Here is a 15,565-nt window from a genome sequence, read left to right as displayed (position 1 = left end):
CAAAACTGAAGGGAAAATGCCCCAAGAACAAGCAGGAACTGAAGACATTTGCAGTAGAGGCCTGGCAGAGCATCACCAGGGATGAAACCCAGCGTCTGGTGATGTCTATGCATTCCAGCCTTCAGGCTCTAATTGCCTGCAAAGGATTTGCAACAAAGTATTAAAAAGTGAAAGTTAGATTTAGGATTGTTTAGTTTGTCCCATTACTTTTGGCCCCTTAAAAAGTGGGAGGCACATATAGAAACCGTTGTAATTCTTACACCGTTCACCTGATTTGGATGTAATTACCCTCAAATTAAATCTGAAAGTCTGCAGTTAAAGCACATCTTGTTTGTTTCATTTCAAAGCCATTGTGGTGGTGAATAGAGGCCAAAATATGAAAATTCTGTCAATGTCCCAATATTTGTGCACCTGACTGTATGTCTGTATATATATATATATATATATATATATATATATACTGTGTATATGTATGTGTATATATATATATATATATATATGAGTGCCCATCTTTTCTTTACATATATATATATATATATATATGTGTATATATATATATATATATATATATATTAAATGTACTTATATATCTATATGTGTATATATTACTCACTCCTTGGTGGGTCTGGGTGAGCAGAGGGAGGGGTAGCCCTGAGTGGTCCTGGTTGGGTAGCAGGCCAGGTGGGTCAGCAGGTAGGGTGACGGAACAGCTAGGGGTCCTCTCTCTGTCTGTGGGCCAGCGGGGACTGAATTGTGGCCTGGCAGCTAATCAGCTCTCTGCCGGATGGCGCTCCACACGCCTGTATAGTTGGAGTATCGGGCCGGCCTACGGCCGCCGGGATTCCTCTATCCCCCATCTGGCGAGGTGAGTCAGTAGACTCTTAAGTCCAGGGGTGGGACCTGCCCCATGGGGAACCAGCCGGGGCTCCCTCTATCCCGCCCGCCCGCTGACCCTTTCTTTAAGCCCGGGGAGGGAAGTCCGACGTGTCCTCATTTCCCCCCCCCCGATCACCACTAGCCGACTATTGGGCTCCGAGGGGAACTGACCCAGCCTCCTGCCCGCCTGCCCTTTCTTTAAGGCTGGGAGGGGCCAAGTGTGTGTGAGTAACCCTCCCCCACTGCCACCCGGCACAGCCGCCTGCTTAACTGCCGCAGAGTTTTAATAAACAGTGGGGGGTAGAAAGGCTGCACGGTGGAGGGAGTTGCTTGCTGGGCCGGCGGGTCCCATAGCAAGTACACCCCTTGCACCCTCCACTGGTAGTAATTGCATGGTTTTTATGTGCAGCTTTATTTTTGAGTAAATTACATCCAATTTGTTACAGGCTCTGCTATTGGCCCTAATGGTGCATACACAAGGTCAGATTTTACTTCAGATCTGAACGATAACGATTTAAAAAATCATTCAATCGTTCATATCTGATGGAAAATCTGACATATCTGACATGTCTGATGATGAATGATGAACGATGCGCGTTCCCGATGGTCAGATAACGATATCTGACATCTAATGTGTTTGCAGTCAGATTTGGACGATTCCATTTATTTTAATGCAGTCAAAAATCGTTCATAGTTCAAATCGTTCAAATCATTGGTTAAATCATTCATCAAATCGTTCAGATCGTTCAATCGTTCATCTGACAAATCTGACCGTGTGTATGCTCCATAAGACTTCTCTTCCATGATAGCTCTGTATAAGCAGTAGATGTGGTCAGTAGTATGTCTGAATAATAATCATCTTCTAAATTCTAGCGGTAGTGGTACATAGTAGCATTATGGTGGAAATATTAAGTCTTTCTCCAAGTTCTTCACCAATTTCTCATTTCTGGTTCAGGAGAAGAGAATTGATGACCTAAATAAGAGGAACCAAGAGTTGGAGAAGTGCAAGTTTATTCTGGCTAATAAAATCAAGGACCTGAAAAAGCAAGATGGGCCTCGGGAAAACGAGATCAATCAAATGAAGGAGCAGATCCAGGAGGTGACTATTCTGTCCGGGTGTCCTACTCAAACAAATCAAATCAAGCTTTATTAGTTCCCATACAATTATTTTATTTTATTTCTTCTAGTGTTCTAGTATTAGTATATGGTATAAACATATATTACATTGCGGAGTAACGGCCGTTTGAGCTGAGTTGTGCTTGACTTACCTGTTTTTACATATGTTTTTCTGTATTTTCTAATTTTCTAACTTGGTTTTCTGCCTATATATCTGAGCTTACCTACCAATAACAAAGGACTCCAAATTGTACCACTAGATGGAAACAGAGTTGGAGCATTTCCACAAACAGAATATGCAGCTGGATTTGAACATCACAGAACTGAAACAGAAACTGAATGCAGAACACCGGGAGGTGCACAAGGAGAGACAGAAGGTTAGCTGGAGTCTACACACGGCAAGAGCCAGGGATACACTGAAGATGAAACATTACCGGATACTCCTAGAATCCACAGCAATAAAAACTAACACATCACATACATCAAACTGTGCAAATTACATCTGTTTCTGTATTGAAATTTCCATCAGTTTAAATTTGTTGTAGAAGTAAAACTCATTCATTTCTCTCTGCAGGTTCGCAATATTGAAACTATCATTAAACGTTTCAAGGTTGATCTGCATCATTGTGTTGGATTTATCCAAGAACATAAAAAGCTGAAGAGCGCCGTCCGGAAGTTGTACTCAAAATACGCGCAGGATGGTGATGCTGTAAGTCCTTATTTGTAGGACTCCTTTATGGGTAGGATTCTAAACAACTGAGACAATAAGTAACATTACCGAGACCTGAACTCGTCTGGAGGCCATAAAAGTCTGGGGCACAGGGCTGGTACTACCATTAGACAAACATGGATAGCCACTCATTTAGGGCTCTATTTATTATCATTATTTTTACTAAAATAAAGTGAAAAAGGGTGTTTTCACACCCTTTTCACATTATTTTAGTTTCACCTAGAGTTTCTACTGGGCGATTCGTAAAATTCTACTCCAACCCCTGAGTATCACTTATTTTTAGTAAGCAGATCGCATTTACCATAATTGTAATGTGAAATGCGAGCTATGTGCAAGTTACTAAAAATAAATTGTGAAAAAAATACCTGTAGAGGCCCTGTGATAATAACGCCTTCTGGAGGTGGCGTTATCCAGGGTCTCCCCTGGTTACCGGACTCCTGCTCTGCTCTAACGTGCAGAGCCGAGCCCGTAGCCAGCTTCAGTGATCAGCTGTGTGGTTTAAACAGACCACACGCTGATACACTGCAAAAAGAAATAAAAAAAAATAGTCAAGAAAAAAATTAACTTACCTGAGTCCAGGGACCAGAGTTCGGGGCTCCGGTGATGTCCTCCCTCCGGTCAGCTGGTCTCCCATACTGCACTGCGGCCCGGTCATCAGGTGACCGGGTCCCAGTGCAGTATGGGAGACCAGCTGACCGGAGTCATGGAGGACATAACTGGAGCCCGGATCATGCAGGCAAGTGCAATTAAGGGAGGGGGGGTCGCGGAGGGGTTCCACGGTCACGGGGGTGGGGCTTAGCGCCGGGTGTGGGGCTTAGCGCCGGGGGGGGTAACAGCGGCGGCAGGTCGGTGCATGCGCGAGCACTTGTCACAGTATTTTTTGCGAAAATACTGTGATAAGTGTGCGGAGGGGATTCGCAGGGACAGAGCTTTATCGCAAGCTCTGTCCCTGCAAGGTATTTTTTAGTCAATTCCTGTGATATTGCCTACATTACAAATGTGGATTGTAGTAAATAGAGCCCTTAGTATTAGTAATGCCTTCCCAGTGCCACACGTAGGTTGCTGACGTGGTGCATGGGTCTATGAGCTAGTCAGCAAGAAATCCATATATCCTACCTACAGCCATTATCTATCACAAACCAACTGGAGAATCCCCAGCGTTACTTTCCATTCTTCCACTTTAACTTATCTACAGGAATGTTTCAAATGTAATGTGTTATTTATTTATATGTCTTCTGTGACATCCTATATAATGACACATGGACCTGTGGTACCATATGCTTTCTGGAATGTCCTATGTCCCTAAATACCATGTAGACTGTAAATATACTAGGTGGACTAAAGGTGAGTGTGAGGGCAGCACTGAGTGTCAGGGCACCAGTTCAAAGCTCAGCACAGGGTGTCAAAAAGATGGCATATGTAGTAACATTTTACATTCTATAGACTAATCTCATGGTAAAAACAGATTTATTAATTATATAGATGAGTAAAGTGAAGGTATTTCCAGAGACGTAACTAGACTTTTTGGTGCCCTGTGCCAGAAAGAGCATTGACCCCCCCCTCCCATATATTTCAAATAAGGACATAAGATAGTGCACCTGTAAAAGGGCCATGGCCTCATGGGGAAGGGTCAGGGAAGAGAAAGGAGAGGCCAGGAGATGCTGGGGATAAAAGAAGAGGAAGCTACAAGTGAGAATGATAATAAACAGGAAATTGACAGGCCCAAACAGCGCCCCCTGCCCTGCAGTGCCCTGTGCCATGGCACTGGTCTCACTACCCTAGTTACGGCCCTGGGTATTTCCATTACTTACATTTTGGACACATATACCTCAATTATATAAAGCACTTCATGTTACAGTGGCAGCAGCAACCTGAACAGCGTTGCTCTATGTCTATACTGTAGATACATCCCTGTAATAAATTCTCTGCTGCTCTGCCTGTGGTTATATGTCTATATGGTAGATAGATCCCTGCAATAACTTCTCTGCTGCTCTTTATTCATTGCTGCCCTTTACACATTGCTGCCCTAGGCCTGTGCCTATGGGGCATATTCGCCAACTGATAAATGGCCCAGTAACCATGTGCATTTTTAAGTTCCGGGACCCCCCCGGTATTCAGCAAACTCCTAAAACTGAAAGTTTTCAGAGTTTGCTGCTGAGAACAAGTGCCATCTTCAGACGACGCTTGTTCTCGGATCCCCACTCCTTCCAATGGGAAGGAGTTCCGGGGATACGAAGAGGGATCCGAGCGGATCCCTCTGCCGCCTCCTCACTCCCTCCCGGCGACTTTGCGCATGCGTGACCCGAGGTCACGCATGCATTGCCGGGATGACGGGGAACAGGTAAGTAATGCAGCTTCAATGGTGAATAGGACCCTATATGTGATAGATACTTCCCTGTAATAACATCTCTGCTCTGTCCTTACACATTGCTGCCCTAGGCCTGTGCCAGATGTCTATATGGTAGATACATCCCTATAATAATATCTCTGCTGCTCCTTATTCAGTGCCTGTGGTTATATGTCTATAGGTTCCATTTATCATTTAATATTTGCAGTGTATTCCCTAAAAATACACATTATCGGGAGATACCCACAAATATTAAGTATATTTAATATTTGTGGGTATCTCCCGATAATGTGTATTTTTAGGGAATACACTGCAAATATTAAATGAGAGTTATGTCATGATGTCTTTCCCATACATCCGTGGTGGAGCCGCGGTCAGACCGGATGGCAGCAGATGCAGGAGCGGGGCCTAAGGTAAGTATTGTGTTTGTATTTTTATTTTTTTATTGTTCAGAAGGGAGGCATTGGGGCATTACTACTGGGGGCATGTCTATAAGGGGGCATTACTACTGGGGGCATGTCTATAAGGGGGCATTAGTACTGGGGGCATGTCTATAAGGGGGCATTAGTACTGGGGGCATGTCTATAAGGTACTACTGGGGGCATGTCTATAAAGGGGCATTAATACTGGGGGCATGTCTATAAGGGGGCATGTCTATAAGGGGGCATTACTACTGGGGGCATGTCTATAAGGGGGCATTACTACTGGGGGCATGTCTATAAGGGGGCATTACTACTGGGGGCATGTCTATAAGGGGGCATTACTACTGGGGCATGTCTATAAGGGGGCATTACTACTATAGGGGCATTACTACTGGGGGCATGTCTATAAAGGGGCATTAATACTGGGGGCATGTCTATAAGGGGGCATGTCTATAAGGGGGCATTACTACTGGGGGCATGTCTATAAGGGGGCATTACTACTGGGGGCATGTCTATAAAGGGGCATTAATACTGGGGGCATGTCTATAAGGGGGCATTACTACTGGGGGCATGTCTATAAGGGGGCATTACTACTATAGGGGGCATTACTACTGGGGGCATGTCTATAAGGGGGCATTACTACTGGGGGCACTACTATAGGGGGCACTAATGGGGGCATTACAACTGTGGGCACTACTATAGGGGGCATTACTACTGGGGGCACTACTATAGGGGGCATTCCTACTGTGGGCACTACTATAGGGGGCATTGTTACTGGGGGCACTACTAATGTGGGCACTACTATAGGGGGCACTACTACTGTGGGCACTACTATTGGGGGCATTACCAATGGGGGCACTACTATAGGAGACTTTACCAATAGGGGCATTAACACTATGGGCATTACCAATGCGGGCACTACTGAGGGCACTGCATAGGGGCACCACTACCGGGGCCATTGTGTGAGGGGCACCACTGCTGTGAGCATTCTATAATGGGCACCACTACTGTGGGCATTGTATTAGGGGCACTACTACTCAGTACTGTGGGCCTTGTGTATAAGGGGCACTAATTTGGACATTGTGTAAAAGGGGCACCACTGTGTGTCATAACATGAATAAGGGACTAATATGTGGCGTAATTTGATTTTGGGATACTGTATTATAAAGGGCATTACTGTTTGTGGCATAATGTATTATACAGGGCATTACTGCGTGTGGCATAATGTGTTATACAGGTTATTTCTGCGTATGGCATAATGTGTTATACAGGGCATTACTGTGTGTGGCATAATGTGTTATAAAAGCCATTACTGCATGTGGCATAATGTGTTATACAGGGAATTACTGCATATGGCATAATGTGTTATACAGGGCATCACTGCGTATGGCATAATGTGTTATACAGGGCATTACTGCGTGTGGCATAATGTGTTATAAAGGGTATTACTGTGTGTGGCATAATGTGTTATACAGGGCATCGCTGCGTATGGCATAATGTGTTATACAGGGCATTACTGCGTGTGGCTTAATGTGTTATACAGGACATTACTGCGTATGGCATAATGTGTTATACAGGGCATTACTGCGTATGGCATAATGTGTTATACAGGGCATTACTGCGTATGGCATAATGTGTTATACAGGGCATTACTGCGTATGGCATAATGTGTTATACAGGGCATTACTGCGTATGGCATAATGTGTTATACAGGGTATTACTGTGTAAGACATACTGTGTAAGGCGCATTACTGCACATGGCAATTATTCGCCACGAGGGGAGAGCTTGGGGGAAGCCCGGCACCTTCATAAGTGTGATGAATTGGGGGTGTTCCACAAGGACACGCCCCCTTTCCAGAAGCGCGTGCGATTAAAGCAGAGGAACGTCCATCCCTGAACATCCCTGAACATACATCCCTGTAATAACTTTTCTACTGCTCCTTACACATTGCTGCCCTAGGCCTGTACCTATATGTGTATATGACACATACATCCCTGTAGGGATGTAGTGAAGAACCCGGTGGATGAGATGGCGACGGTCGATATACCGACGCCGGCATCCCGCCCGCAGGGCAAAATGCCGATGCCGCTATCTCTACACGAATCAGGAAACCGGCGTCAGAATCCCGACAGCCGACTTCCCGAACGTAAGAGACCGGAGGCAGGTAATTATGAGCCGCGGCGCAGGGGGGTTTGGTTTAGACCGCAACTAGGGGGGGGCTGGAGGTGCACGTGTCCTCCAGCCCGGCTCAACAGGGAGGCTCCAAGCCGGACACCCGCTGAGATTTTATTACCAGCGGGTACCCGGCTCCTTCCTTGCAGCACCGCAGTAGCCGGAGGCTGGAGTTCTTTCCTGAACTCCGGCTTCCCCCACGGGCACTATGGGAGAGATGTCATAAGAAATCTCCCTGTCTCCCTGAAGAGTCTAGTAATCTCTCTAATTGTACATTACCCCCATTATGAAGCTGTTACAGTAAAAAAAATAGAGATATTTACCTTCAAATGGGATCATTAGTATCATTTCCCTGCATTGGTTATAACTTATAAGGCACACTGATCCCTACATGCATTTTCTGAAACATATCAGTGTGTTTTCATCAACAAGTAGATCTTACTAACTGCTTTGGGGCACATTTACATTTGGATGTAAGTTTATTTTATGGCACGCCTCTCAGATGTAGCAGTACACGCCCACTGTATCGCCGCGCTCATAGGTGTTACTTTCACAGTCTCCCTGAAAAGCTTTTTCAAAAGTAGGCAAGTATGCTTTAGACCAGGCATGTTAGGGCTCACATATATATTATATGCGACCCACACCCCTGCCACGATCGGAGCTGAGCTCCGATCGGGCAGTGTTTACTTTAGTTAAATCTGGCAACGCTGGTCTCAGAAGCGATCAGACGCCTCTAATCGCTTCAGAGGCCAGCGTTCCCAGTGATGCAGCGCGGGTGACGTCATGACATCACCCGCGACGAGAAAAGCCTGCGCCTGCCGCTCTGGATCTAATTAGATCCAATCAGTGGCAGCATGTATGCTGGACCGTGCGAGTGAAGACGGCGGGGACTGGAGCAGTGCCCAGCGGCCATCGTGAAGAAAGGTAAGTACTTCACAGGTGAGTGGGGCCTTTTCTATACTGGGAGGGGGCACAGCATAAGGGGCATTACTCGGGGCACAACATGAGGGGCATTAATAGGGACATTACTGGGGACACTCCTAGGGACATTACTGGGGGCTCTGCATTAGGGCATTACTGGGGGCACTACTAGGGACATTACTGGGGGCTCTGCATAAGGGGCATTACTGGGGGCTCTGCATAAGGGGCATTACTGGGGGCACTACTAGGGACATTACTGGGGCTCTGCATAAGGGGCATTACTGGGGGCTCTGCATAAGGGGTATTACTGGTGGCACTACTAGGGACATTACTGGGGGCTCTGCATGAGGGGCATTACTGGGGGCACTACTAGGGACATTACTGGGGGCTCTGCATAAGGGGCATTACTGGGGGCTCTGCATAAGGGGCATTACTGGGGGCACTACTAGGGACATTACTGGGGCTCTGCATAAGGGGCATTACTGGGGGCTCTGCATAAGGGGTATTACTGGTGGCACTACTAGGGACATTACTGGGGGCTCTGCATGAGGGGCATTACTGGGGGCACTACTAGGGACATTACTGGGGGCTCTGCATAAGGGGCATTACTGGGGGCTCTGCATAAGGGACATTACTGGGGGCTCTACATAAGGGGCAATACTGGGGGCTCTGCATAAGGGGCATTACTGGGGGCTCTGTATTAGGGGCATTATTGGGGGCTCTGCATTAGGGGCATTACTGGGGGCACTACTAGGGACATTACTTGGGGCTCTGCATTAGGGTCATTACTGGGGGCACTACTAGAGACATTACTGGGAGCTCTGCATAAGGGGCATTACTGGAGGCACTGCATAAGGGGCATTACTGGGGGCTCTGTATAAGGGGCATTACTGGGGGCACTACTAGAGCCATTACTGGGGACACTGCATAAGGGGCCCTATTAGGGACATTACTGGGGCACTGCATAATGGGCACTATTAGGGCACTACATAAAGGGCATTGCATAATGGGCACAAATTCAGGGGGCATTGCATAAGGGGCACTACTAAAGGGGGCACTGCATTGATTTTTATTGATAACAAACCTTTCAAAATTGCATATAAGACTTTTTTTCGTTGCAGCCCACACACTCTTTAAGACCTTGAATATTCGTCCCGGTTGGTATTTTGAGTTTGACATGCCTGCTTTAGACACCACCATTGGTTTCACCATTGAAAACTGCAGCAGTCCTATGTGCATACACACTGTGTAACAAATGCGCCATAGGATTATTTAGGGATTTGCGTGCATGTGCAGTAGCAAAAAAAGCTCAACTTTATGTATATTGGCATTGCGTGTGACTGGTTCACATCATACTTGCCTACACTTCCGGGAACAGCTGGGATGCTCCCGAAAATCAGGTGGTGTTCCCAGATGCCCAGAAGAGAAGCCAAATCTTCCGGAGCCTCCCCCGGCCACCACGTCCCGAGTGAAGTGGACAGTACAGGTGGCTGATGACGTGATTCACGGTGAATCGCATTATTTAGGCCATAGTTGCCTTCCTTTGCTGTCTCTTCCCCGTGAGAAGCCCTGGGAGAAGAGGCAGGTGGGTGACGACAGGGCGGGGCCTGACGAATCGCGTCAATAAACCCCACCCCTTTCGCAGTAAAATGCCCGCGATTGGCTTAAATTTAAATAGGGGGCGAGGCCAAATAAAGTGAATCGCACCATTAAGCGCCACCCCCTGCACGGACACCTGCGATCGCCGTGGAAATTCTAATTCTGCCCACTTCACTAGGAAGTGGGAAGATTGCGGGAGAAATGCCTACCCTTTCGTGGGTGCGGGGGGTTACCCGAAAAATCAGGAGCCTCCCGCGAAAAACCATGAGGGTAAGCATGTATGATTTAGGCCACGCTTTACAATGCCAGTAATTGTTACATTGTCTAGCGGGGGCAGAGCCAAGATGACCATGTCCTCAGCACCACCTACTTCCTCAGCTTCATGCCCCCTGGAGGGGGCAGCCCAAAGGTCGCCAAGTATGCACCAGGCCTGTGCCAATGTGTCTACATAGCTGATACATCCCTGTAATAAACAAAGTCACAGCTTTAAAATACAGTCTAATGATATAACACAAAATGCTGTGTTTTCAGGTAGAAATGATTGCTATAGATGCTGACATCCAGCAGGACTATGCTCGGCAGCGGGGGCATCTGGAACGCAATGTGAGCACATTGCAGAGGAAGCTTTTGAAGGACACAGAGATTCATCGTTCGGCTAACGTGAGGTTCATACAGGTAGGTGCAGTTACTGGGGTGATATGAAAACATTTAGTGTCTACAAACACAGCGGTCACCTTTGTTTTCTGCAGGAAAACGGAATATTGATTAAGGAAATTAATGAATATCGGCACGAGCTGAAAGTCAGTCGTACAAAAGTCCATGACCTGGAGGTAGAACTTGGATTATACAGAAAAAATAGGAAGAGAGACCCAAAAGGTAACAAGTGAATGTCACATAGCATTCTGGCGTGTGAAGGGAGCGGAGTTCCTCATTCAGATTATTCTCACACTGGAAGAGTGGTGTATCACAGTAGAATGCACGGTTCTTTGAATAGAAATCTTTTAAACGCCTTATGAATTCTTATAGCATCTTATAGTTCGATTCATGCCCATCTGCAATTTCATTTATCCTAATGTGTTTCATAGGAGTCTATTTGCTAAGCCTTGGATGGAGATAAAGTGGAAGGAGGTAAAGTACCAGCCAATCAGCTCCTAATTATCTTTTTTCCAACACAGCCTATGACATGGCAGTTAGGAGCTGATTGGCTAGTACTTTGGGCCTTATTCAGTTTGGATCGTACGGCTGCGATCGCATGCAGCCAGCCGATGTTTGCATTCTGCGCATGCGTATGCATTGCAGTGCGTGTGCACGAACCAGCCATCGCAGCGAGCACGCAGAGTCTTCACAGCAACTGACATGAAGTGACCGTTTGGGGGTGGAGAGGGTGGGTGGTTGGCTGAACCCAGGCGTGCATGTGCGGTTGAACGCCGTTACAGGGGCGTGCATAATTAAGCCCCTGTGATTGTACACGCTGGCAGAGGTCTAGATGGTGACAGAAAGTTAAGCAGATTGTGAGGTAGGGTCAGGTCAACCACAACTGTGCAAATGGTTCCGATGTTATCGATGTTTTCACTGACTTGCGGATACATGTTATGGGAAGTGGGCAGACTTTATACAGTGATGGGCATCTTGGTATAGTGCTGCGGTTGCCGTGTGATTGCATTCATTAGCATATTTTTGCAGCTAGTGGGTGCGATCCGTGCTGAATCAGTTCCTTTATCTCTGTTCACTTTATCTCCATCCAAGGGGCTTAGTAAATAGACCCCATAGGCCTTTGCAATTCAGTAGATTTTTTGTTGTATTTTACATATATGCCTGTTGTACTACATTATTATTGGTTTATGTTAGGTATTGCACTAATAATATACACTCAGGGCCTGATTCAGACCCGGTCGCGAGCGCTGTGCGCTCACAACCGGGTCAATGGTGGGCCAGTGCGCAGTGCGCATGCGCGAGACCCGGATAGCGACGGGCACTCCGTCGCTCCGGGTCTCGCAACAAAGGGGGCGAGCTGTCGATGTTGAGTGACAGCTCGCCTCCGTTGGTGGGTGGGCCGGAGGAGTGGCTGCCCAAATGGAGGCGTTCCCATGTGAACGCCTCCATTTGGGGGCGGCCCCACTGACATCACAAGTGATGTCAGTGGGAGAGATTTCGGCTCTGTTAGAGCCGAAATCTCTCTGGGGCTTGCAGCCACGAGACCCTACCACAAGGGTCTTGACCATCACGACCATCTTCCTGGCCGCTCGCTATAGCTGTGGGTGGTCACCCACAGCTATGCGAGCGGCCAGGAGGCCGTTCTAAAAAAAAGTAGACCGGCCCTGATTCAGAGCGAGCGCTCTGTCAAAGCGACCGGCACTGAATCAGGCCCTCAGTGCACACTTTATTAGGTACACATTTAATTTACTGGGTAGGACCCTCCCTTTGTCCCAGAAGAGAATGAATTCTTCATAGCATGGATTCATAAAGTTGCTGGCAGGATTCCTCTGACATTTTGGTACATGATGTCGGCATGTTACTAGTATCACTCAGTTGCTGAAGATTTGCTGACTGCACATTCATGCTGCTATAATGTGCAGCTGCTGTTTGGCTTACATGGAAGTGTCTGATAGAGGTCCCACCAGTATGAAATGATATGGGGGGCATGGTGCGGCCAAGTGGGTGGTGCGAGGTCCGTAGTGGTACTGTCACATCATTGGGCCCCACACCCACGCTATACAATGCACCTTTTCCTGGCAACATCAAACTGCCCAGACAACCCACTCCACCCAAGATTCAGGAGTCTCCCAGACGTTACAAGAGAGTAGGTAAGTATGGCTTGCTGGGTGCCTGGAATGGCAGCCTGTAGCCAGAGCTACCCGTAGCATTCAAAAGACTTTCTGGGCATGTACCCTGCAACCTGTAGAACCACCTGGAGCGTCGTTTCATCCAGCTGATGGTGCCCCACTCTGCTTGATGATGCCATGACATCACAGGGTCGGGGGGAGGTCGGCACAGGGTCCTGTTACAGTGCTGTCATAGCAAAAGGCCGTTGGGCTCATCAGGAGGGATAGAGCCATTTGCCAGATAGATGATCCCCTCTACATGTTTGAGAGAACGTGCATGCCAGCAGCAATCATTTTATGACTGTCCTAGGACTAGAAACATATGACTGTGCAGCAGTGCTCACTTGAGTGGGGGGAATTGTGCTGTGACTAGGCAGCCTGGTTATTACAGGTCCAATCAGACTTTGTATCTAAGGTTCTGATTCAGCCCCGGACACTATCCTGATTTGGCCCCAAGTAGCCAATGTTTCTTTCTTTTTTTGCACATATGATGGAGCCAGTCGCTGGTTGGGCTCCGGTCATACTGTGAAAAGACACACTGGAGCCATTTCAGAGCGGTGAGATAGAGCGTTTTCACAATACGGGGGCGTATCGGCCCCGTTTGTGAGGCATCCTGAAGCCAGTAGCTGCATGGACAGATGCAGATTCACTACGCGGAGGCTTGGCTAAGGCAGGCATTCTGAGAAACCTTACAGTTCCAATGCCATTCTCCTCCTGCATAAATTGTAAAATGTAAATATGCTTTAAGCAACCATAATGATTAATATCTCTTTTTTATATTTTTGCAAGAGAAGGTTTGGTGCCCAATATTTACATCACCATTGCCACTGTATAACACATCATCATCTATGCCCACCTTTTAAAAAGTTATGTTGTAAGCACCCATGTATTTCGGTGGTGAGGTTTGCTTCACCCATGATCTAATCGAAGTATAAGAGTAAGGGCAGGGCTGTAACTAGGAGTGTGCAATCGGTGCCGCCGCTCAGAGCATCGGGCTCTGTGGGTGGCATCCTCATTACCCTAAGACCCTTTCTTCTGGTTAGCAGGGTGCCTGGAACTGCACTCAGGATTGCTGCTGCAGTGCAGACGAAATGGGTATGAAATCCTGGCTGTCAGGATGCCGCTGGTCAGAACACCGACAGTTGCATTCCGACAGCCAGAATCCCAACACCCATAGAGAATAATGGTAAGTATTTTCCTACCCCCACCCTAACCCTCCCCCCCCTGGTGCTTAACCCTAACCTACCCCCCTAGTGCCTAAGCCTAACCTCCGCCTCCCTGCACCCTAAACCTAACAGCCCCTCCCCGGTGCCTAAAGCTAAGCTCCCCTTCCCTGCACCCTAATCCTAACCCTCCCTCCCCGGTGGCTAACCCTAACCTTTCCCCTAGTGCCTAACCGTAACCCCGTGACCTAACACTAAGCTCCCCCTAACACCCTGATACTTACCTTCTAGATTGCGGCGGTCGGGATACTGGTGCCGGGATTCCGACCTGTCGGGATTTCGGCGCCAGTATTCAGACCGTTGGCATCCCGCATGCTGGGATGCCGACTGCTTCCCATGCAGGCGTAACTATTGTAGTGGCCACTGAATATATGACATGCCCGTACAACTATAAATATGGAAGGCCTATAACAGGCCAGAAATACTATAATACTTTACATTGTTCTCTGTCACAGGGTCTGCAATTAGTGCCCAACCATGCCCAGGAGTTAAGCGGCTAAACAGTGAGGAGGAGGTAGGGAAAATTATTCAACTGCAGAAATTGGAAATCAAACGTTTAAGAGACTTGATTCAATCACAGGATCTCACAGTGGGAATAAGACCACACTCTGGGGGTAAATTACTTCCCCTACAGCCTGAACATACCAAGCTCAAAGCAAACTAAATGACATATTTTATAACAATAAAAATTATTTGTCTACATATATGTGTTACACAATGTGTGATTCTTCTGCTATCATAATCAGTGCTTTGGCTACATATTATTGCCATTTTATAACAGTTACAGAAAAATGGGGTCTATTTACAAAGCCTCGGATGGAGATAAAGTGAACGAAGATAAAGTACCAACCAAACAGCTCCTGTCATTTTTAAAACACAGCCTGTGACATGCAGTTAGGAGCTGATTGGCTGGAACTTTATCTCCGTTTACTTTATCTCCATTCAAGGCTTAGTAAATAGTAAATGAAAGTAGCCCATAAAGATTAATTTATTGTGTCCTCAAATGAGAGAAAGGAAAAGAACAAAGATCAAAACTATTCTGTATCCTGTCTGATATCCAGAAGGGACCCTAACACCATCTCATTCATGTCTTTTGCATTTGATTAAATTTTTGGGACAGAATGTTGAAATGAGATAAAGGGATGGCGAGGTTGCATATTTGGGGGAGTTCCTTAAGTGGTGGTAAGGTACATGGGCAGTACCAGTTTACAGAAACACTTTCATTTTGGTCTGATGAATAACCAAAGCATTTTGAGGCATGCATCCATAGCGGGTGTGGTATGACTTGTCAACATTCAGAATGTTGACACCAGAATGTCAGCAGGTTCTGAATGTT

At 46.9% G+C, this 15,565-nt stretch overlaps 1 protein-coding gene across 1 annotated transcript in view; it reads left to right on the top strand.

Annotated features, from left to right (window-relative positions):
• Window positions 1-14,893, top strand: part of LOC148505856 (cilia- and flagella-associated protein 57-like) — a 73,577-nt gene extending 58,684 nt beyond the window's left edge. The window contains exons 17-22 of the mRNA XM_088447657.1: window positions 1,832-1,975; window positions 2,253-2,369; window positions 2,567-2,701; window positions 10,716-10,859; window positions 10,934-11,060; window positions 14,685-14,893. Of these exons, the coding sequence (XP_088303783.1) occupies window positions 1,832-1,975; window positions 2,253-2,369; window positions 2,567-2,701; window positions 10,716-10,859; window positions 10,934-11,060; window positions 14,685-14,893 (876 nt within the window). The remainder of the gene's footprint in view (window positions 1-1,831; window positions 1,976-2,252; window positions 2,370-2,566; window positions 2,702-10,715; window positions 10,860-10,933; window positions 11,061-14,684) is intronic.
• The last annotated feature ends 672 nt before the right edge of the window (window positions 14,894-15,565 follow it).

This window comes from Taudactylus pleione, unplaced genomic scaffold, assembly GCF_031769625.1.
Source record: "Taudactylus pleione unplaced genomic scaffold, aTauple2 ptg000436l, whole genome shotgun sequence".
NCBI classification, from domain to species: Eukaryota; Metazoa; Chordata; class Amphibia; order Anura; family Myobatrachidae; genus Taudactylus; species Taudactylus pleione.
This window is presented reverse-complemented; position numbering and strand designations above follow the sequence as displayed.